The sequence below is a fragment of the Oncorhynchus mykiss genome, chromosome 3, assembly GCF_013265735.2.
Source record: "Oncorhynchus mykiss isolate Arlee chromosome 3, USDA_OmykA_1.1, whole genome shotgun sequence".
NCBI lineage: Eukaryota > Metazoa > Chordata > Actinopteri > Salmoniformes > Salmonidae > Oncorhynchus > Oncorhynchus mykiss.
In genome coordinates, this window is record NC_048567.1 from 53,870,220 (window position 1) to 53,894,187 (window position 23,968).

Sequence of the window (23,968 nt, forward strand, 5' to 3'; positions counted from 1 at the left end):
TCCCTACTGCTTCTGATTTGGCACTCACTAAACACAAACGCTTCATTTGTAAATGATGTCTGAGTGTTGAAGTGTACCCCTGGCTATCCGTTAATTTAAAAAATATCAAGATAATAGTGCCATCTGGTTTGCTAATAAGGAATTTCAAATGATTTATACTTTCACTTTTGATACTTAAGTATATTTTAGCGATTACATTTACTTTTGATACGTAAGTACATTTAAAGCCAAATATTTTTACTCAAGTATTATTTTACTAGGTGACTTCCACTTTTACTTGAGTCATTTTATTTTAAGGTATCTTTACTTTTACTCAAGTATGACAAATGGGTACTTTTCCCACCACTGCTAATTCATACAGGAAAAAGGAACATTTGACAGATCTCACTTCTAATTGTAGGCATGCACTCAGTGTTGCCTTTATTTGTTAGAGAGACCCATTCAGACTGGCAATTAATCTACTGCTGGCCTGCCTGGCTGACTATCTCCTTGGTAACAGAATGTAAACATTCAAGCTACTTAGGAGGGGAGGCATGCACACTGCACAGGGAAGGAGAGCAGACATACACTGTAGAAGCTATTTAAACTAGGAGGAAGTTTTCTTATAAAACAGCTGCTATTAAAATGCAGAACACTATATTTGTTTGTCAAAGAACATTGGAGTAAATGTGAAGCATGAAAATTGGCCAAAGGATTGAGTAAGATATTTCAAAGTTTGAGACCAAGAATACTGAAGGTGAGTGAAGTTGTTTATTTCACTCAACTACTGCTTTTCTTTTTCAAGACTTCTTGCTTTAACTATGTCCATTCTGACTGACACTTTTAGTACTATTCCATTAATTGGTTCTAGAATGCTAATCTGTAAAGAACTCCCAAAATGGTTTAAATGACTAGTTGTCAGTCATGAATCCACTAGGATGCTGGTTAATGTTCCAGGGATGAATAGTTGTTGTTATTATGATGCCAGTCAGGCCTGTGGTTTGTATTAGCTCTCATTAACTCGTTGTCATTGTCTAAGTCACATCATGAGTCTGTGTTTTTGTCCCTAATGGCACCCTATCCCCTACAACGGTGTTTCTCAACTCCAGTCCTCCAGGATTCTCAACAGTACACATTTTTGTTGTTGCCCCAGACAAACTCACCCAATTCAACTCATTGATGGCTTGATGATTAGTTGACAAGTTGAATCAGGTGTGCTTGTCTGGGGATACAACAAAATGTGTACTGTTGAGGGTACTATATATAGTGCCTTCAGAAAGTATTCATACCCCTTGACTTATTCCACATTTTGTTGTGTTATAGCCTGAATTCCAATGTTTTTTCTCAACCATCAACCCACTATACCAAATAATGAATGTTAAAACATGCTTTTAGAAATGTTAGAACATTTATTGGCAATGAAATACAGAAATATCTCATTTACATAAGTATTCACACCGCTGAGTAAATACATGTTAGAATCACCTTTGCCAACAATTACAGCTGTCAGTCTTTCTGGGAAAGTTTCTAAAGCCTTATTCACATTAGCAGGTTGAAGTGACACAAGTCAAATTTGAGCCATGTCACCAAATTACTATTGTCTGAACTCTGAACACACACAAATCCAATTTGGTTGCTTGTAACTTGCTGTTTGGACAGTAATTACAAAACGGATTTGAAAAACAGAACTGATTTGAGCATTAAGGCCTGTAGTGTGAACAAGGCAAGAGCGTTGCACATCACATGGTTGTTGATCCTCGAAAGACCATTTTTAGGTCTTGCCTAAGATTTTCATGCAGATTTAAGTCAAAACTGTAACTCGGCCACTCAGAAACATGCACTGTCCTCTTTGTAAGCAACTCCAGTGTAGATTTGGCCTTGTGTTTTAAGTTATTGTCCTGCTGAAAGATGAATTCATATCCCAGTGTGGAAAGCAGATATCCAGGTTTTTCTCTAGGATTTTGCCTGTGCTTAGCTCTATTCTGTAAACATTTTTCTTGTGAAAAACTCCCCAGTCCTTAATGATTACAAGCATACCCATAACATGATGCAGCCACCACTTGAACATATGTAGAGTGGTATTCAGTAATGTGTTGTTTTGTATTTGACCCAAACATAACACTTTGTATTCTTTGCCACATTTTTTGCATTTTTACTTCAGTGGTTTATTGCAATATAGTTTTGGAATATTTGTATTCTGTACAGACTTCTTTCTTTTTACTCTGTTATTTAGGTTAGTATTGTGGAGTAACAAAAATGTTGATCCATCCTCAGTTTTCTCCAATCACAGCCATTAAACTCTGTAACTGTTTTAAAGTCACCATTGGCCTCATGGTGAAATCCCTGAGAAGTGTCCTTCCTCTCTGGCAACTGTTAGGACGGACGCCTGTATTTATGTAGTGACTGGGTGTATTGATACACCATCCAAAGTGTAATTAATAACTTCACCATGCTCAGATGGATATTCAATTATTGCTATTTATTTTTACCCATCTATCAATAGGTGAGGCAGATAGACATTTCAGCTTATGTCTAACAACATAATTCAACACTATGGGGTATTATGTGTAGGCACCGTAGTGCATTACTTTTGACCAGGGGCCCTGCTTCAAAAGCATTACACTGTATAGAGCCCTCAAACACAACTCTGGACATCAAAGCTAGTTCCACTGCTTTTTCTCCATTGTTCCCCTCTAATTTAGAGGGGACTCTAGGTGTGTGCAATTAATTATCAGGTAGAACAGAAAACCAATAGGCTCTAGACCTTGTAGGGTAAGCGTTTAATACCGCTGGTATAGGGGATATAGGATACCATGTGAGAGGCAGTCATTCTCTGATACACATGATACAGTAACGAGAGGAAATGTCCTTCACTCCACCTCTCCTACTGGAGCTTATGATATTATAGTAATTAAGCAGGTGCGCTAGATTAGGGTTGGAGTGAAAACCTACTGAACGGTAGCTCTGAAGGAACAGGGATGGAGAGCCCTAGAGGCTTGCATCAACATTCAACACAAACATGCTGAAGCCCCACACCATACGTGGAGGGACCAGATCTTGAAAGAGGAGAGTACCCATGAACCAAGTGTCCACAGCAAACAAACCAAGCTGAAAGGCAGCAAGCTATAGAGCAACAAAACAACCTTCACTGTTATCTCTTACAGTCATCCTTCTGGCTTCTATTCTCGCCAACTTGTCAACAGGACCCTTGTGGATGATGGAGAGTAGTGAGAGAAGGGTTCTGGGGGCTGTTTTTGAGGTGCTGAGGGGAGAGCTGGAGGTGGTAGGCCTGGGCCTGGAGGAGCTGGGAGATTGTCCCTGGGAGGAGGTGGATGTTCCCCGCATGGAGGGGGGCTGTACTCCCCTTATCACTGCCTGCCAGAGGGGCTTGACTGAGGTAAGCACCATTGGGGGAGGGGAATTTGGTTTAGGGGGAGGTCTGTCTGGTATGTTAGTCTGCTTCAGTGACCCTTTGACTGAACTGATGTGATTAGTATTCTTATTGTTAGTGAATAAGCCTATATATTAGAATGGAAACACAGCATGGCTGATATGCTTTATACAGACTTTGTTCTGTTTATGTGGTTGCATGTTTATTAGTCTTGCACATTGTAATCTATATTCAACAAAAGCATCACTGTGTGAATGAAGGAATATTTAAATCAAAAACAGTTTAACATACTGTGAGGATGTGAACAATCCATTTAAACACAGGTGTTGACCGTTAAAAAAAATAAAATAAAAAATAAAAAATAAAAAAAATTCTAGACTATTTATTTTTCTTCCCAATAACAATAACATGGTGTCATGTGACATTGAGGGGGGGGGGGGGGGGTGAAGACCCATGATCATTCTCTGGAGATACACTATCAAAACAACCACATTACTTTGTTAGTAGTGTGTCTAAGGCCACAGGGAAACAATTGTTTGCATGTGTCCCAGGAGTTGGGTCTTTCTGGCTTTTGTTTTGACTCTGTATGATTTAACAGATTTTACTGTTGCCAAAGCAAAACATGGCATTGTACTATGTACACTGAGAAAACATGCAATAAACCCCATACTATTATGCTGGCTGTCATTTACTTGACCTTTGCCATTTTGAAATAGGGGACCAAAGCATGTCATTAACCCTACTCTACCAATAAAACATAGGAGGAGGGGGGGAGGGTATTTTAATGTACATTTTGTTGTCAGGTTGTACACTTCCTTCTGAAAAGAGGAGCCGATGTGACTCTGTGCAACCATAGCAACCAGACACCACTGCATGTGAGTCTGCCAGTCCTCCAGGGGGTGCTGTTATCAGCCATGTTCAGGGCTCTGCCCCACCAGACCCAGCTCCTCCAGGCTGCTTGGCAGGGAGACCTCCACACCCTGCAGCACCTTCTGGTAAGTCCGCCTCCCCCCAAAACTCCTTTACAACGCCCCACCATAGACCACACACACACGCGCACAAGCACACACCAACCGCGCACACAGTCACTGCCACCGCCACTGATATCACTCCCAACGCCCTTTACATTGTGTAACTGGAAATGTGACACACAGCATCAGGTGCTTGTCTAACAACAGGGTAGGCTAGAGTTTAGATTAGCACAAAGGACAGCATTGTATGGATGCAGCCGAAGCAGCTATGAGCATTCCATCTGTAATCATCTCCAGGACATTTCTCATTTGACCTTTGTTCGTAATGTGTAACTCTCAGGCACCAGTGCTGAGCCTATATCTCTATGTCTGTGTTGCAGGCCCAGACTGACCTAGTGGACGTGAACACTCAGAACCGCGACGGGCTGACCCCTCTAATGCTGGCTGTGAGGGACGTCGACTTGTTTGAGGAGCTGGACGTCCGGTTGCCATGGGAATACAGACCTGTGGAGGTGGTCAGGGAACTGCTGGCTCTCTCAGCGTAAGGAAACCTGCAGCAATGACAATATCACTTTGGTTTTGTTATTACAACAGCCTAAAACATTACATTATTACAGAACCTTATTGCAAAATGACCTTATTATTACTGCAATACAATTTTATTACAATCTTACAACATAATAATATATTCCACAACAACTTCCTTGTTCCATAACAGCACTCACAAATACTTTTTCACATTGCCCCTGCATTTTCATTGGTCTATACGCCGCCTTCCGCTCTATAAATTATGTTAATTATTCTCCCTCTTTCAAACAGTGACCTGGGGGTGTGTGACGTCAACGGCTGTTCTGCTCTTCACTATGCTGCACAGATAGAGAGCCCCCTGAAAGACGAACTCATCCACATGATGGTTGAGTCCCTCAGACAGCCAGGTATAACATGACTTTCAACCAAGATGGTCAGACAAATCCAACATAACACAACTCAGATGTTTGGTATGGTTTGATATATTCTGTTTACTTTTGAGGATATTCCAGGGAAATACTTCTCTATCCAAGTACAAACCATGTGATCTGTTGGTTATACACATACTAGTACCACACCAAATCTGCTTGTTTGTGGCATTTCGTTCTTATGACATCACAGCACTCAGGTCATGTACAACCTGATGCCTTTAAACTTTTCAAATCGATCCTGACAGAAATGCAATACAGATTTGACTTATCTATTAGCTTAGTGTATAGCACAGGAGGCTGCTGAGGGGAGAACTGCTCATAATAATGGCAGAAACAGCACAAATGGAATGCCATTAAACACATGGAAACCATGTCTCTGATACCATCCCACGTATTCCGCTCCAGCCATTATCATGAGCCCCTTCTGCCCAATTAAGGTGCCACAAACCTCCTGTGGTGAATAGTATTGATTTAGTCGATCCGTGCAGTGTGTACTTGCGTAATCAAATGTTTTCCTGAGCTTGGAGGAGGGGTCAAAGCCAGCACTCATATGGGAAATCCTGGTGAATTCCTGAGGGGCTGAGTGTGTGAGAGGGCCTTGTTTCCTCTTGTGCTCACTGACTCCACACCTCCGTCTCATTCTGCCCTGGTCAACAAACAGCGCCCACGCCCCTGGACCTGCAGTGCTTCCACCCTGATGAGCTGAGAGTAAACTCCCCCAGCCCCTCTCCCTCTCTAACCGATGAGCTGAGAGCAACAAACTCCCCAAGCTCCTCTCCCTATCTGACCCAAAATGTCCTCATTCAGACTGCTGCCAGCACAGAGGTAAGTGATCCTCCAGTTGTACAGTTATGTAAGAAGTGTACAAGTCTGTCATTTAGTGGAGACCTACTTCATAATGTGATTTTGTTCACTATGTGTTAATACATTTTAAGATCATCAAATATATTACAAGACAAGTTAGTTGTATTGCATCAAAATAAATGTACTACAACATAGCTTCTGTCTCAAATGCATTATTTATTACTTGCCCAAATATCCTTAATCAATTAAAAGGCTTAATCCATAGTGGCTCTTCCCCTAAAGCAATGGGGCCCAATTCACCAGAGACCTGAGTTACGTCAGTGTAATTGGCTGGTGGGGAGTCTGTGTTCTGACTAGATGACTCTTAGCTATATCCTGACTTTGCTTTGAAGTGGCCTTAACAGGTGAGACAAGGGCAGGGAGCGCAGCTGGCTACTGTCTGGTGTCTAATGACCCAGCCCACTTATTGAATAGCGGAAGGGCAGATGGTTGAAAGAGGCTATCCCAGGGGCACACAAACATAGCAGACTGGGCACTAACGTGAAGCTATATAATATTTTAGGGCCCCCCCAGGGAAATTAAATGGGGTGGAGTTGTTAATCAGATGTTTAACAATCTAATTCGTTATAGGCTCTGAAATAAATGTCAGTTGAACATAACCACTAGCTACAACAACAGTCACCATCGTCCTCCTAACTGCACTTAGGACAGTGATATCATAGATATTTTTGTGGATTCATGCCAAATGCCACAGGGTTTAAGGCTACTTATGACCATTCTTATTTTCCCATTGTAGGATTTGCTGGAGTCTCCAGAGTGCGTTCCTTTATCCGACCATCATAAAGCCATCAATCAAGGTAAGCTGTATTTCCTTATTGTGCACTGTCACCTACAGTAGGTAGGGTCTTGGACAGTGACTCCTTGTGTCCCTGGTCTGTGTGCCCTGTTGGCTCTACACAAGACCACCCCCTCCTCCCAAACACACCCTTCCCCTCTCTTCACACACTGGGCCTATCCCACAAAGAGACAGCCACAAAGGCCAGCCCTGCCATGGCCCAAGCTGATTGGGTCAGTGTGCTAAATCACTCCCCTCAAGGAGACACAATACAGACTCCCAGCTGGAAACCTTCCTGACTCCTGTCAGACACACACAACAGAAGAGTTGCTCAGAGAGCGAAAACGAGAGCGAGCGAATGAGAGGTGTACAGCCCCTCTCAATCTCATTCTGTCATATAATCTGAGTAGGCTGAGATGAGGGTAGATTGGACTAACTGGCTCTGAAACAGGTAACGTCTATTGTTTCTTATGTTGTTCTCGAACCACTTTGTTTGGAAAGTACTATAAATGCTAAATGTCATTTGTAGTTTTCTGCACATAGGCTGTGTATAGAAACAGTTGTGTGTAAAAACAACATGTAAATAGTGTAAAATGTTTTGTATTATGCAGTGATAATAAATTATATTATTGGTTCAGTTGGATCTTGGTGAAATTCTACTGAGTTTATCATAAACAGTGTCATGGTGGAGCATCTGGGCTCCCGAGTGGCGCAGCGGTCTAATGCACTGCATCTCAGTGCAAGAGGCGTCACTACAGTCCCTGGTTCGAATCCAGGCTGTATCACATCCGGCTGTGATTGGGAGTCCCATAGGGCGGAAGACAATTGGCCCAGCGTCGTCCCCGTTTGGCCGTCATTGTAAATAAGAATTTGTTCTGAACTGACTTGCCTAGTTAAATAAAGGTTAACTGGAGAAAAAAAAATCGGATTTGTCAGTGGACTGTTGTGATACCGAATGCTATCCTACGTGTAACAGAGGAACCATTCACTGTTGGCTTGGGACTTTTGCTGTTGACACACAGTAGCAGTAATGTCCCTGCTGTGTGTGAAAGGTACATCAACCCCTACTGACCTCAGGCTGTGTTGGGTCCTGTAGATAAGGGGCTCTCCCTCTCCTTCCAGAGCGCCATGGATACCCTGATGGACATGAGGCAAGCCTACCAAGATCTGGGGAAGGGTAGCAGGTGGGCACGCACACACGCTCCATGTTAATTAGAACGGCTATAAATTAATACAACAATACAGTAACCACAGGGCAAATTGAGTCAGGAACACATCCAAACACCAACACCTGTTCATACAGACACACACAAACACTTATGCACACATCCTTGCTATTAACTAGCACTCTCACACACAAACAAATCCACCGTATGCTAGTCCCTCCTCCTTGTGTGTACTTCACCCCCCCACCCCTCCCTCACTTACATAAATACAGAATAAGAAGTGTCCAGTTACACAGTCAGGCCAGCAGTCATCATGTCAAGGGCATGCCAATCTTCCCAAACAGAGAACAGAGGGAGACCGAGAGAAACAGGGGGAGGGAGGGAGAAACTGAGGGAGAGTCTACTTTCTGAAACAGATCATTGTCTGTAGGGCTCTTACTGCTGAGAGAGGTCCAAAGGGATCCTGGGAGAATAAACCCCTTTGAAAAGTTCTCACTTTACAGCATCAGCCCCTGGCCAGCGTCCTTCTGCTGTGCCCTCTGTCCTGCATCCACACAGAACAGAGAATGTCCATCCCTTTCAATTGCACTGTGTTCATTATTAGGAAATTATATAAGATTACCCTGTCTCAGCTCCAGGTTTTGTGAATTATAGATGATTTTAATGAACCAAATTATTTTACCAAGATTACCTGTGAAGAGCATAGTGAGGTGCAAAGGATTTATTCTCAAATCTACTTTGTTCTCTCTCCAGTCAAGGTTCATCTCTACCCAGTCTGTGGTTCAGAGCCAGACACTTAGACAAACTGGATCCTACACCGGGGCTATTGAAGACCACAGGAAGCTCATCCTGCCTGCCTGTTCCCCCCAGGCTCAGATGTGAGGCTGTTGCCCCCAGCCCGGTGGCCCCTCACCCAGCCCAGCTGAGCCAATCTGCCCCCGGTCTATTGGAGCCTCTCCTGGACTCTCTGGTCCAGGCCCGAGTTCACATCCAGAACAGTCAGTAATATAATAATATGTCTGCTAAAGGCTTAGAGGACAGTATAAAGGTCAGCATGTTGTTGATTCATTTGTTTAGGTAAAGGTCATGCTCATGAATGTGTTTAGAGAAGTACTCTTTGTTGAGGAAATTAGTTAAGTAATTTTGTGTTTGTAAAGCTTGGCATGTTCTTGTCTTGCAGGGCTTGGATGTGTTGAAACGGAGAAAAAAAGCAGTTGTCGAAAGGTAGGTCAACTCAAATAAATCATGTTTTATTCGTACATCACATTTTCATACAGCTTCCTTAGTTTGTAAAAACCACCTGTAATCTGCTATTTATTCACAGTTGCCTTTTCCAATCATCTCTATCCAGGGCTCCTTCCCTGCCCTGCTTCCAGGCCCTATCAGGACCCCCAAGCTGTTAGCCCCTCTGGAGGGGAGGCATAGAAACGAAGGAGTGCTGCCCGGCCTGAAGCACCCTTCTCCCCTAAAGCCCATCAGCCTTGTGCCCCTGATGCCCCTGACCTCCATAACCTCCAGGCTGAGGAGGGAGAGGCTGGCCAGGACCAGGGTGAGCCCCAGAGGGTCCCCAGGCACCAGGGGGGGCAGCGAGGAGAGCAGCTTCAGTAGCCAATCCTCCATCGACTTGGAGGTAGAGGTGGATGACAATAAGAGAGACTTAAGAGACATAAGAGAGACTACAGCAAAACAACACACTGGAGAGACTTTTGAGGGAAGGTTGCAGTTGGATCTAGACTCATCTGGAAAGTTTAATGTTGGAGATTACAGTCAGGATAATGCAGACCATAGGAATAGGGAGTCGACAAGACATCAGGGTGCCTTTCCTAGGGATAACAAGGAAGGAGTATCTATCAAATCTGACCCTGGAGGGAGAGGGTACAAAGCAATAATTGAGTTGAGTCACCAACTTAACCCCGATTTGACGAATTTCAAAGATGTTAACAGCACTTCATGCTTTGAGAGGGACTGTGAGGGTGAGGTTGTGGCAGTGGAATGGACAAAGGTGATGTGCTCAGGGGGTCTCTCAAAAGAGACTACCAGTACTGAGCCAACTACCACATGTCCCTTTGCATCTAAAAGAAATGGAAACAAAGAGATTCAAGTTGATGACAATGCAAAGACTAGTATTGTGGATGACACCAAGTATCAATGTCTTCCTTCTACTGTGAATGTCACACTACCTGAATTAAATCCTCCTACAGAGAAAAAGATCAAACCTATCAAGCCTGTCAAGAACAAAGAGAGTAGAGGCAGCACTAGCGTCCAAACCAATCAGTCTTTCAACGTCTTGGCACACAAAGATCACATTCGGGGGAACAGCAAGTCCAAAAGCAACCTGAGGACTTCACCCATTCCTTCACAAGTCAAAGGCAAAGTCAGAAAACCTCCTGATCTCATCGTCAATGGGATAATCTCTACAAAGACTGGTCAGAAAAGCACAGACTCAACCTCTGTCAGAACGAGGGTTACAGAGCCTGTACATCCAAGCTGCAAAAAGCTGAACAACGACAAAAAGACACTTCAAATAAAAGTACCTTGTCAGAAACATATTCAGCAGAGGGAACCGAAAAGTGCCAGACAAGCCAAAACTGGGTCACAACTGGGGACCCTGAGGGCCAAGTCAGCTGTGGACTACATCACGTATAGTGATATCTTCCAGGAAATCAACACCGGGGATGAGGAGGGACCAGTCATCTATGAGATGTTTGCCGGCCCGGTGTTTGACAACATAAGAGTTTCCAGTTCATGTGAGAGGACGAGGCAGGTCCTGTCTGCCCCGTCTAGGAAGACCCAAACCCACAGGACCAAACACAAATGCCCTAAACCACTGGAGAGCAGAAGAGTGAGGCGAAGCCCTGTGGACAAGGCCAAGCAGAGGAAGAACAGGGCTATTAGGCCTATATCCAGGGGAAAGTCGCATCTGACGCCTATCGCCAGCACGCATGACAAAGACCACGTGGTGGTTATTTCTGGGCTTGACTGGCAAATCCACATCCAGACTAAGACTGAGCTGGTCCTCAGTAAAGATGGAGAAGAGACAGTCTCTCCCAGCACACCAGAGGTTCAGGAGGGGGACCATATGTTGTCATTGTCAGTGATCGAAGAAGTGCTGTCTATGTCCAGCCATGCGCCAAACCCACTAATCTCTCACCACCGGCCGAGAGACGAAACCTCCCCCAGTCAGACAAAGACTAAACTCACATCTCATTCTGACCCAGATGATGATCACCTCCATGTGCTGCACAATAGGGGACCCATGGGGAACAACATGTCAGAAAATGAGAAAAACAAGGCAAATCATTTAGACCATTCATTCACCCCATCCAATTGCCCTGTGCAGCCTAAGATCAACACCTGGACCTCAGGTAGCTGTGACAGCAGGACAGTGTCCCCGGTGTTCCAGAAGTTTCTGGATGATGTGGGGGAGGGACCACTGACCGATGACCTGCTCCGTTGTCTGGCAGAAGAGCTGATATCACTGGATGAGAGAGATGGTGTATGTCCAGAAAACAACTGTGACTCAGACCAGAGGGAATTCAGAAACAATTCTGAGCTGAGATGTGAGAAGTCATTACTGGGGGTAAGTTGGCACTAGAGGAGTACCTACACCAATTACAGCTAATCATATATACACACACATACGTGTGGTTGTGTGTGTAACTTCCCACCCTGTGCGGTTGTCCATTAGGATTTTACCACACCTGGAGAAGTGCTCAGTGGGTCTGGGTTGGTAGTGGATGATGCCATCACCTGGAGGAAAGGAGAAGTGCTGGGCAGAGGAGCTTATGGAACTGTGAATATATGTTTGCTTCTCAATTGCCTTGTAGAAAAGGAAAAGTCACATCACAGTAAAGAGAACCAATCATGCCAACACCCAAAGCTTGCTATAGTTGTATAATCCCATATCAAAACAAGGCTACCTTCATTATATAGATATTCAAATGAAACAGTCAAGCTAATCTCTAGGGTCTCAAATTAGCACCTGAGCCTGTCTGTAATAGGAATTTTAAAACTTCATATTTACGCTGTTTTTAGGTGTTCTGTGGACTGACCAACCAAGGCCAGCTGATAGCCGTAAAACAGGTGGCCCTGGACGCCTCAGACCTTGAAACCGCAGACAAGGAGTACAACCGTCTACAGGAGGAAGTAGACCTCTTAAAGAACCTCCATCACGGCAACATTGTGGGATTTCTGGGCACCTCTCTGCGGGACCACATGGTCAGCATCTTCATGGAGTATGTCCCCGGAGGCTCCATCGCCAGCGTGCTCCACCGCTTTGGTCCCCTTCCGGAGCGCGTCCTGGCCCTGTACACCCGCCAGATCCTGGAGGGGGTGTCCTACCTGCACCTCAACAGGGTCATCCACAGGGACCTGAAGGGGAACAATGTGATGTTGATGCCTACGGGAGTAGTCAAGTTGATAGACTTCGGCTGCGCCCGCCGTTTGAGATGCCTCACTCACACATACAGTCATAGTGACCTCCTGAAATCGGTGCACGGCACGCCCTATTGGATGGCGCCAGAGGTAATCAACGAGACGGGTCACGGCAGGAAGTCGGACATCTGGAGCGTGGGGTGCACAGTGTTTGAAATGGCCACGGGGAAGCCGCCGCTGTCACACATGGACAAGATGGCAGCGCTGTTCTACATTGGGGCGAGGCGAGGCCTAATGCCCTCGCTGCCTGACAGGTTCTCAGAGGACGCCAGGGATTTTGTTCAAGTCTGTCTGACCAAGTGAGTTGATTTACAATTCTGTCCTACATATAATATTTTTAAAGGCATAGTTCAGCTAAATGACTGGATGTTTCCTTACCTTGAACATGGTCTCCGAATATGAGGATTGGGATCTACTCTGGGTTTATATAGAATGCTACGAAGACTAAAGTAAAACAGTGTGGATTAACATTTCAGTAACTTAATTAGATTACCAATTATTAAGTCAAAGATAAATGTGACAACTCACCAACAGTCAGTAAATCATGATAATAAAAGGGCATCCAAGTTGAATAACATATTAATCTGTCCTCTTTGCAGTGACCAGAAACAGCGCCCGTCTGCAGAACAACTATTGGACCACCCTTTCATTCCTAACAATGTGATCTTAGTTTAGGACCTACACTCAAAGCTGTTAGGAAATAACGCCAGATGTGCCAATCAGGAACACCTATCAATCATTTATATAACATGTCCAAATTGTATTTTTAAATGCCCTTTCAAATGTATTGCTTGAAACTTAGATACTTTCCCTAGGCTATTACACAAATAATTCCTTGAATATTTGGGGCACCTTTGATACAACAAGCATTTGTCAAACATATTGCATCCATACTTTTCATATAGTATACAGTAAATACCAAATCATACAACATAGGTAATGTTTTAAGGTAGTGGTAACCGTAAGATTTATTTGTAGAACAAAAAAACAAAAAAAAATGGATGTCAAGGTTTGCATTTGCCTTCTTGTTGAGACCAAACCACTGTAATAATGTCTGTGCCCAAGAGTATAATCACTATCAGGACTGGGGAAATATACCATCTTGGCCTCAATACAAACTCTCTGCACACTGAAATAAAGGACTAACCAGTCAAAGAATAGTTACTATTGTGTGTCCAGAATTGAGAACGATATACTCCATATATATTAGGAAACTGACCCGTTGGAGAACAAACAGCATACAAGCCACCATACTGTATCAACACTGACAGCCTTAACTGCTAGCCTAGTCCCAGATCGGTTGGTGCTCTTGCCTAATCCATTGTCAAGCCATATCAATTACATAAGGAGTTGGCCAGAGAGCAGAAAGACTGGCACCCAGGCTACTTTTATGCTGTTTTCTTTCACCAGACATAAACAATACTACATTACTTACCTACAGCTTTGTATCTATGGGCTACAGCGTCAAGCCAAGTAACAATTTTGTGTAAATGCTCTTCACAGCAAAGGTTAGGCATGTAAACATTATAGCACTATTATTATTGTCCTTTTCTCATGTATGTCTTTAATTTTTTTGTGAGGCAAAGCCTTTGGCATCCAGCTTAAGGTAATCTTGGAAGTAAAAAAAAAAAAAAAAAGTGTACAAATTGCATGGCCTCTGACAACATGCCAGGTGGTTGTTACTGTTTGTAGGGTCTGGATTGGCTGAGTTGGAAAGGTCGAAGTTCAAGTGCCATCTCCTGGCAGCCAGCCATGTGTAGTACAGGCTCTAAGCACAACACAGGAATGCGGCAGTCAGAATCACCGATGATAGGACTCCTACATCAAGTTACAATAGTATTTTTTCCCAATATATATATCTTGTTATAGTTACAAGCAGCTCCAAACCTGAGTATTTATGGTATAGCTTTTTAAACATACAAAAATGTATGTACATTTATCTTTACTTTCTGTAAACAGCGGTCAGCTTTCTGCATTATCCCTTTGATGATTGCATGCAGATCCTACATACAGTATTCAGCATAAAAAAGGAAAAAATAATAATTTAAAAATCCAATTTCTATCGGCAGCCATGTTTGGCCTGCCTTTACTTCTGTCTGAGCTAAGCCTCCTCCTGCCACAACGGAGGGCTACTTGACATGTTTTCTCACCAGAATGGATAACAGCTGTGGCAATGCTGCTTAAATTATTATTTAAAAAAGACTATTAGAAATTGCACCTTTCATGCCTTTTCAGTATTTATACTTTTTTCCCCTCCGAACATGGAGATTTAAACTCGGATGACCCCCTAACACTTACACACGTCCGCATTCCATGACCCATCCTGAGAATATGGAGGACAAAGCAGCAATTACACATTGAAAGGGGCAGGACTATACCAGCACTGCCAAAAGATCAGATGATCAGGAAGCATTCATTTCTCTCTTTTTGCCTCAACCGTTGAGATGTCCTACACTTCATTATATTTTTTACTTTACCTTCCTATGCTTTGCTACAAAGGGTTCATGAGTTAATTCCTTGGGCACTTGAGAGAATCGAGCATGTCAAAAGTGTTTGTAATCTGCCCGTTGGCAGCAAACGCCCGGCCGGCTCCCTCAAGACTGCGGCTCTCCACTGGCTTCTTGTCCAGTTTCACTAGGGCGTTGAGATGTTCGTAGCCCACCTGGTATGTGACAGGGGGAGGAGGGGGGAAGGGAAGGTTAAAACCAGAGCTGTGACTAAGACGACACACACTGTGACTGAGACGACACACACTGTGACTGCAGCTGAACAGAGGAACAATGAGAGGAGGAGGAACTACCTGCGCCGCCCTTGGAGCTTTTGCTCGTTTTGGAGGAGTGGTGGTTGTGGCTTGCGACGTGTGGGTGCCCCCTCTTGCGGGAGGAGCTGGAACCAGAGCTAGGGGCCATGCCCGCCACCCCCTCAACACCCCCCAGCCCTAGGGGTCTCCGGAGGACGGCTGGCCCGGCCCCCGCTGGCCCCTCGGGGACGCCTCGGCCGTTGCCACTGTGCTGTGCTGCATGAAGGTGAGAGTGGCCGTGCTGCTTGTGGTGGTGGCGGTGGGTTGAGTGTTCTCGGTGCTTCTCCTTGCTCACTAGCGGGCTGGAATGTTTGCTCTTGGCCCCGCCCTCATCAGAAGAGCTGTGGCGCTCTGAGGACACCTTGATTTTCATCTTCAACTCCTCTTTGCTGGCCACGCCCCCCTGAGAAGGAACTGGAAGGCGGAGTTTGAGTGAGCCCCCCTTGTCCCGTTTGTCAGAGGGGACCTTGTCCTGGCCTGGCGTGGCGAGCTTCATTTTAAGAGGGGAGGCAGTGGTGCTGCTGCTCCCAGGGTTAGGGTGGAGCTGCATGTGTTTCCTGTGGTCTGATTGGACAGAGGGTATATACGAGTCCCTGCCCTCAGGCTCGAAACTCTGCTGCTCTGCCCTGCGTTTATGCTGCACCGCCAGCTCAGCAGCGTGCTTCTCTCTATACTTGTCCAGGGACATTTTCTGAGCCGGCGGGGGCGGTGGAGGGAAAATTGGCTGCTGTTGCTTCCCCACACCCCCCCCCGACCCAACCTTGTGTTCATGTTTAGTAGGGTTGAACTCTCCTGTCTTATCGGGTCTGTTCGGGTTCATTGGAGCACCCTGCTGGAGGCCAAGTGCATCTGTTTTGAGGGAATAGCTTCCTCCCTCCAAGCGACCCCCCGTATCCTGGGGCCAGTCGCTGGGGGCTGTGAAGGTATAAGAGCTGCCCTGCATGGACGCGATAGAGTCCAGGGAGAGGGGCCCACTGGCGTGCCCTGGCAGAGGGACAGGGAACGATGAAGCGGCTTTGGAGAAGGCTGAGTTGGAGACCCCAGGGATGGCATCTCCCAGGGAATGCTCGTGGATCAGGGAGGGTCCTGGGTAGGGGTCGCTTGCCTGAGAGCCATCCCCCTTGGTCTTCTTGGCAGCTTGCGTGGTCTGGCGAGTGGGAGAAGAGAGAAAGATGGCGTGACGAGGCGATTTTGCAAAGGGCATTATATAAAACAGCAATAAAACTACACTGAATTAAAGTCAGCAGACACAAGACGCTCTACAGTGTTTAACGTGAGTAAGAGGTCTTAATGATTCACTGGTGAAAAACAGAAGCTTTACCCTCCAATTTCGTATCCTCTTCAACCTGCTCGGTGTCTTCTCCAGAATCTGAAGGAACTCATGCGTCAGTTCTGAAGGCAAGGAAAGATCACACTTGGTTTTAACACCTAATTCATAGCAATGACATATCGCAAACATTTCTCATTGACGAAAACAAACTATTCTTCTAAACTCAACCACATTGTAACTGTGGCTTTTCGACTATGAGCATTAACCAAAATCAAATCAAAGCCTCACCATCGAGAAGCTCCAGTGTGACAGAGTTGTCCACGTACTCCCACCAGTGTTTCCCGTCAGTGGAGACAGGGATCTCCCAGTTGGACCATTTACAGGCCAGGTGGATGCAGACGCAGGCAATTACTGTGGGCTTGTGTTGCAGGCAGAAGGTGGTGAGGTGGAGGCTGCGTGAAGAGAGGCCGGGGCACAACGGGTCACATGGACAAGAGGGAAGAAGAAACAAAGAGGGGAGGGGGGGGGGGGGAAAATCAACGTTAGTAACAGGTGCTTAGGGCTGAGGTAAAACATAGTATTAGAGAAGATTAAGAATCATTATAACAGAAATGTTAGACCCAGATTGACACAGTTGCACACTTACCAAAATAAACAACAACTGACATGCAGAATAGATTATGAGTCAGTTTCACATTGTGGCTACCATCCTAGTGTTTACCACAAGGAGCTGCAGATATAGCAATAACTTCAATTCTAATTCAAAAAGATGACTTGTGTTTTTTTTGTGTGGGGAAAGTGACCGAATTTCACCCTTTATTGAAACATCAACCACCAATAAATAACACACAAGGTGAACATTTTATGGCAAAGTAAACTCAAGTTAATTCAAACAGACACTCATGACTAACTGGTTATGGTGAGACATGCATAGAAATGCCTTCTTCTGGTCAACTCTAGTCCAAGTTGGTTTGAGTTCTAAAAGAACCAGAGTAATAGAGAACTAGATCGAGCTACAATATTTTCTAGCACAGAGAGCTAGATGGTCTTTCAAATGGTAGGCTGTGGTAAAAGCTGGATGGTAACCTTGTGTCACAACAAGTACAATGTCTGGACGCTAGACATAACGCATATTATGGATTTTTTAAAATCCATCTCCTGTATGACCGCGCAGCCTGAGACTAGTGCGCATACAATCCAGAAAAACAACAGATCAGAAGTTCCAGAATTCACCATGGTGACTAGTATTTCCATGGTTTGGATTCTAAAACAGACATTCCCATTCAAGTCAATTACATTTCTATGCTCCTACTTGCTGTGGCTGGTCATTGGATTCAGTTAAGGTATTAAGAAGCCATGTATCCTCGAATTAGAGTGATGTCTCAGGCACAGCGGCAACCTCTTACTCTCCTTGTTCACTGTCTATAAGCCTCTCCAGTTCAAACGTCTCAAACCTAGCCGAACAGGCCGCTTTTGGAACACAACGTTGCCTTTGGCTCTTTGATAGTTGTTTCTATAAACACAATATATATATATATCCATACGATTGCTGAATTACAGCACTTTAATTAGAACTAGGCCTAACAGAAAAGCGACTATCAAAATCTGCGTCCAGACACTGTAGTTTGTTTTGAGGGCATTCAACAGTTGGAAACAAAAAGGCTATATTTAAATCCCAACCCAACATGTCATGTTAAAAGTAACCCTTTAAGGACCTAGTTCTACGAGAATTTGCAGACCATGAACTGTGAAAGGTTGTTTGTACACGGAAAGCCAGAAACCAAGAATAATACGTATGATAAATGGGCAGATGTGGCACCAAATCAGTATTTTACAATGCAATGAAATGGTGCATGAAAACATGAATTCTTCTCTTCAAAGCAAATAAAAACTTGCCATTTGAGCAGGTCCTTAATGGGTTAACATCAGAAATGTAAAATTGGCACTTCCATTTCTGTTTTATATACAAAACAGCGCATTCGGGAAGAATTCAGACCACTTGACCCTTTCCACATTGTTACGTTAAGACTTTTCCTAAAATGGATTAAATCATGTTTTCCCTCTATCTACACACAATATCACAAACACAAAGTGAAAACGGGTTCAGAAATTAATGCAGATTCATTCATTTAAAACAGAAATACCTAATTTACATAAGTATTCAGACCCTTTGCTATGAGACGTGAAATTGAGCTCAGGTGCATCCTGTTTCCATTGATCATCCTTGAGATGTTTCTACAACTTGATTGGATTCCACCTGCGGTCAATTCAATTGATTGGACATGATTTGAAAAAGGCACACACCGGTCTATATAAAGGTCCCACAGCTGACAGTGCATGTCTGAGCAAAAACCAAGCCATTAGGTTGAAGGAATTGTCCGAAGAGCTCAGAGATCAGATTGTGCCGAGGCACAGATCTGGGGAAGGGTTTCCAAAACAATTACTGCATCATTGAAGGTCTTCAAGAACAAAGTGGCCTCAATCATTCTTAAAAATGGAATTAGTCTGGAACCACCAAGATTCGTCCGAGAGCTGGCCGCCCAGCCAAACAGAGCAATTGGGGGAGAAGGGCCTTGGTCAAGGAGGTGACCAACAACCCGATGGTCACTCTGACAGAGCTACAGAGTTCCTCTGTGGTGATGGGAGAACCTTCCAGAAGGACAACCATCTCTGCAGCACCCCACCAATCAGGCCTTATTGGTAGAGTGGCCAGACGGAAGCCACTCCTCAGTAAAAGGCATGACAACTCTCTTTCAATATTCTCTGGTCTGATGAAATCAAGATTGAACTCTTTGGCCTGAACGCCAAGCGTCACATCTGGAGGGAACCTGGCACCATTCCTACAGTGAAGCACGGTGGGGGCAGCATCATGATGTGGGGGTGTTTTTCAGCGGCAGGGAGACTAGTCAGGATCGAGGGAAAGATTAATGGAGTACAATGGAGTGAAAACCTGCATCAGAGCGCTCAGGAATTCAGACTGGGGGCAAAGGTTCCCCTTCCAACAGGACAATAACCCTAAGCACACAGCCAAGACAACGCAGGCATGGCTTCGGGAAAAATCTCTGAATGTCCTTGAGTGGCCCAGCCATAGCCCAGACTTGAACCTGATCAAACATCTCTGGAGAGACATGAAAATAGATGTGCAGCGACGCTCCCCATCCAACCTGACATAGCTTGGGAGGATCTGCGGAGAACAATTGGAGAAACTCCCCAAATACAGGTGTGCCAAGCTTGTAGCATCACACCCAAGACGCGAGGCTGTAATCGCTGCCAAAGGTGCTTCAACAAAGTCCTGAGTAAAGGGTCTGATTACTTACATAAATGTGATATACTAATTAAAAAATATATATACACACGTTTGCAAAAATGTCAAAAGAACATTTTTTAGCTTTTATCATTATGGAGTATTGTGTAGATTGAGGACTTTTTTTTTCATCCACTTTAGAATAAGGCTGTAATGTAACAAAATGTGGGAAAAGTCAAGGGGTCTTCATACATTCCAAATGCACTGTATATGATATCATTTCACGAAAAAGTATTTGGTTAACCGACTTAAAAAAATGTAACTTAAGAAAATACTTTAAAACTATTTTGTGAAATTGGAAAAATACAAATAAAAAGAAAATAGGGTATTGGTACTTACCGGGATGACTTCTACGTTATGTTTACATCTGTGTAATCTTTAGCTGCTATTCAGGCTACCAAAGTGTCTTTTTAGACATATGCACTTTTGTAACCGAGCAAACGTGAGGTTCTAGCGCACCACTACACTTCACATTGTGCATTCAACCCCACTGTGCCAACTCTGGTCCCTTGTACAATACACCGCACTGCAACCGGGGCCGGTACCGCCAAACGCCCCCAACCTGGGGGGCAAGGAGGGGGCTGGCGTCCCAGTAGCCACCGGCGCATAGAGGGCCGTTGGACACTGAAAGGGTACCCTGCATTAAAGGAAGCTATAGTGTGCAGTAGTCACAGTGCAACAAAGGAGGGTCAGGATAACAACCTGTTGGTAGCCATGAAATAGGAAGTCTGTGCCAGATCCTTGCTTGCTGCAAGTGAAAGAAAAAGAGGGTAAGTCTTTGCCAACCAGTAAGCTCCGGTAAGGGTTATCATTAGAAGTTCACAAATTGTACATCATGTTTTGTGAACTCTAAGGTCAACAATGACTTGTTGCACAATCATTATGTCAGCATTATCTTCCCTCCCACCCACGTTAGAGGTTGGGTGGACTAGAGGGCATGAAAGAGCAAAGAAAGAAGCCTCTACCTCTCACTAGCTGGGAACATTTCACCACATCAGTGTGTGGATGTTCAATAGTTATTTCAAATCCTGGAACAAAATACATGACAGGTGAGTTTCAACAGTAACAGTTTGTAGATGAAATGTATTAAAGTTCTATGGTTCTTCCCCTCTATTCTTTATCACAAGAGCACAGTTAGGATAACATGTGGACTATGAAAGGGAGTTCTCATTTCTTTCCATCCAAATAAGAGTGAGTACATTGGTGTTGTATAAGCAGAATGGCCACAGATGGTGGCCACAGAGTATATCGTAGTCATAGAGACCACAGATTGGAACATGCTTGGGACTGCTGTTTGCCAAGATCTGAAATTCATCATAACAGAAGAACATTTTGACCTGCGCGGGTACAATAGAATTATGGCATTGAGGAATGATCAACATGTTACCATGACAAACATAATTTAAACAGTCTGAAAAATGGAAATTCACCAATGCCTGGCAGCAATGAACCAACAGAATAGTCAAACATTATATTCAAACACTTTGTAGACAAGATCAAGCTCTCACTAAATGCTCACTCAGTCAGACGTCACTTACCTAAAGTCTGCAGCACTATGGTTTCAAGTATCACCAGCTCTTGAGCTTGCTGGAGGTATGCCTGAAGTTCAATAGACAATCATTACATGACATTTGTAATGTGTCTATCCATACCTCTATTTCAAAGCCCAATTCCAAACTGTAACAGTATTGTTTTCTTAGTGTCAGTAGTTTCAACTCAGTCTCGCTACTAGGAATAATATGAACACGAAGATCTTTCTGAGACTGGACTGAGACATCAGTCTGACAAAGCCTGAATGTTGTCAATCTAGACTCGCCCTCTGGTGACAAAGGAGAATATACACTGAGTATAGCAAACATTAGGAACACCTACCTATTATTGAGCTGACATCAATAAGGGACCATAGCTTTCACCTGGATTCACTTGGTCGGTCAGTCTCATGGAAAGAGCAGATATTCTTATTGTTTTGAATACTCAGTGTATACTAACACTTTGTATAACCCTTTACACTCAAACCTCAATACAATCACACAAAAGAAAGCGTTCAAGCCATTGACAAAATGGGACAAGCAGGGAGGTGGGAAGGGAAAATAAAACCTACAATACCCATACTTACATTACTCTTTGTATCAAGCGGGGTCTCTTGAGGGTTTAGACAAGCATGGGCAACTTTAATAACATGCTCAAGTTTCCGAGGTTGCTCTTCAACTTTTGCAGCTAGGAATAAGGTGGTTGGAGAAATTATCTGTAACAAAATAAATGGATTTGAATATATTAGTAAGTAAACATGTTGCAAATTGTCTGTATGGAGAAAACAGACAGTCAGGCTGACTATACATAATGAAGAAAATAAAATACTTACATTTCTGTGGAATTTGGTGAAAGAGTGGAACATATAAAATCTATGCATGTAAACAATTGCTGTATTTATTGTAAGTTGTGAGCTGGAGAAAATGGGTTAAGGAATTCAAATATATTTTAACTTAAGATGTTTCATCAACTAACTAAAATGAAGTATTTTAGTCCACAGATCACAGTTGCGTTTACAATCAGTCCAATTTTCACCAATTGGTCCTTTGACCAATCAGATAAACTTTAAAATCTGATGTGATCATTTTTCCCCACTGATTTATCTTTTGACCAATCACAATTGGGTTGCCTGTATAAAAGCAGCCATTGTTATCCACGGAGTAAGCCATTAGTTACTTAATTAAATCAAGTCAATGAAATGTGGCAACTTCTAATCATTTGATCCACGTTGTGTTGACAATGCCGGATAGATACTAGCGAGCTATTCGTTAAGGTACAGTAGCTAGATAAATTTGATCCAGTAAGCAACGTACTAACATGGCAAACGAGCAAATTAAATTGAGAAATTCAACAATGCACGTCCTGCTTTACCTGAGTGAACTTGCTCGAGCTAACTAGCTAAGCAACTTAGTCACAACGAACAAGCTAGCTTGATAGGACCGTTCAATGCTAGCTGACTAGTGTTGGCATGCTGGGCTGCTATCACTTGTCTAAGCGAAGGAACTATGATTAATCATTGAACATCAGAGTTAGCTAACTAACATTTCAGTTATGGTAACTAACAAGTAGTGGGCTAGTTAGCTGCTAGTTTGCTAATTATCGCCAGAGAGATGCCCTAGTTAGCTGCTAGCATGGCTAGTTTGCTAACTAGAGCCAGAGAGATGCCCTAGTTAGCTGCTAGCATGGCTAGTTTGCTAACTATCGCCAGACAGATGCCCTTCATGTTGGGTGATGTTTACTAGTTAAAACTTGGATGGATAATAACCTACACCACACTGGCACATTTGAAATATTCTACTATGACAAAATAATGCCGAACATAACCTGCCTCTAGCGCGTGCCCCAGACACGGGCCTACAAAGAGCGCTATGAAAATCCTTCGACATCTGATGACTACAAGCTTGTTTATAAAGGATACACGTTGAGTCGCTGGCCCATATCTTGAATGAGGTTAGCCGCCTGCTGTCGGTAAGATAGCTCCTTGTCCGGATCCACTCCCGAACGGCGGGACGGCGTGGCTTCGATTTGCTCCCGGGTGAAAAACCATTTTGAAGAGGATCCCCGGCACGCCGCCATAGCTCTCCAGCTTTCATACAGCACACCAAGGACCGAACGGACGCATGCGCGGCAACCACAATAGTTTTTCTTCGATAGCTTTTTTTGACACAGCCAAACCAACTGGTAGTGCATAATCGCCACCATTCTTTCTGGAGTGTGAACTTCACGATTCTGTTTTAATGTGTAGCTTAGTGCGCAATTTTTTTTTTAAATTAGTAGGCTCATTTTAATTAGATTACAGGCGATAAAAGCAATAGAGAGGAAGAGGCGAATGTTGGCTATATGGGGTAGCAACGCCCCTTTCCCTCTACCTACATGTCTTGATGGACAAAGATAGTGGGTAAATTAACAACAATTGTTAACAGTTCCGGTCTGCTTAAGGGGTGGCTCTCCCATATGCACCAATGCATTAGCAACTGGGTCTGTCTTCTTAGTTCATTGATTGTTTATGAACCAGAAAAAAAGGA

The 23,968-nt window shown here is 44.0% G+C and overlaps 2 protein-coding genes across 4 annotated transcripts; one reads left to right on the plus strand and one right to left on the minus strand.

Annotated features, from left to right (window-relative positions):
• The first annotated feature begins 530 nt into the window (after positions 1–530).
• LOC110520202 (mitogen-activated protein kinase kinase kinase 19) lies at positions 531–13,703 on the plus strand. 2 transcript variants are annotated; one of them, XM_021597352.2, is made up of 14 exons: positions 531–736; positions 3,183–3,376; positions 4,174–4,365; positions 4,722–4,882; positions 5,161–5,276; positions 5,962–6,125; positions 6,901–6,961; positions 8,036–8,123; positions 8,859–9,103; positions 9,286–9,329; positions 9,430–11,685; positions 11,794–11,898; positions 12,141–12,838; positions 13,139–13,703. In XM_021597352.2, exons 2-14 carry the CDS (start codon positions 3,194–3,196, stop codon positions 13,212–13,214), a joined length of 4,389 nt encoding a protein of 1,462 aa, XP_021453027.2. In that variant the 5' UTR covers positions 531–736; positions 3,183–3,193; the 3' UTR covers positions 13,215–13,703. The 2 variants fall into 2 exon arrangements, with proteins under 2 accessions (XP_021453027.2, XP_021453028.2); XM_021597353.2 differs by having other exon boundaries at positions 9,457–11,685.
• On the minus strand, positions 13,479–23,569 carry LOC110520203 (cyclin-T2). Of its 2 annotated transcripts, XM_021597355.2 has the most exons (10): positions 23,362–23,567; positions 22,276–22,357; positions 22,030–22,158; positions 21,452–21,512; positions 20,879–20,941; positions 20,616–20,661; positions 16,898–17,061; positions 16,661–16,731; positions 15,340–16,486; positions 13,479–15,201 (listed from the first exon to the last, which is right to left on the minus strand). In XM_021597355.2, exons 1-10 carry the CDS (start codon positions 23,517–23,519, stop codon positions 15,134–15,136), a joined length of 1,989 nt encoding a protein of 662 aa, XP_021453030.1. In that variant the 5' UTR covers positions 23,520–23,567; the 3' UTR covers positions 13,479–15,133. The 2 variants fall into 2 exon arrangements, 1 of the variants encoding a protein (XP_021453030.1); XR_002472957.2 differs by lacking the exons at positions 13,479–15,201; positions 15,340–16,486; positions 16,661–16,731 and having other exon boundaries at positions 16,907–17,061; positions 20,253–20,661; positions 23,362–23,569.
• Between the last annotated feature and the right edge of the window lie 399 nt (positions 23,570–23,968).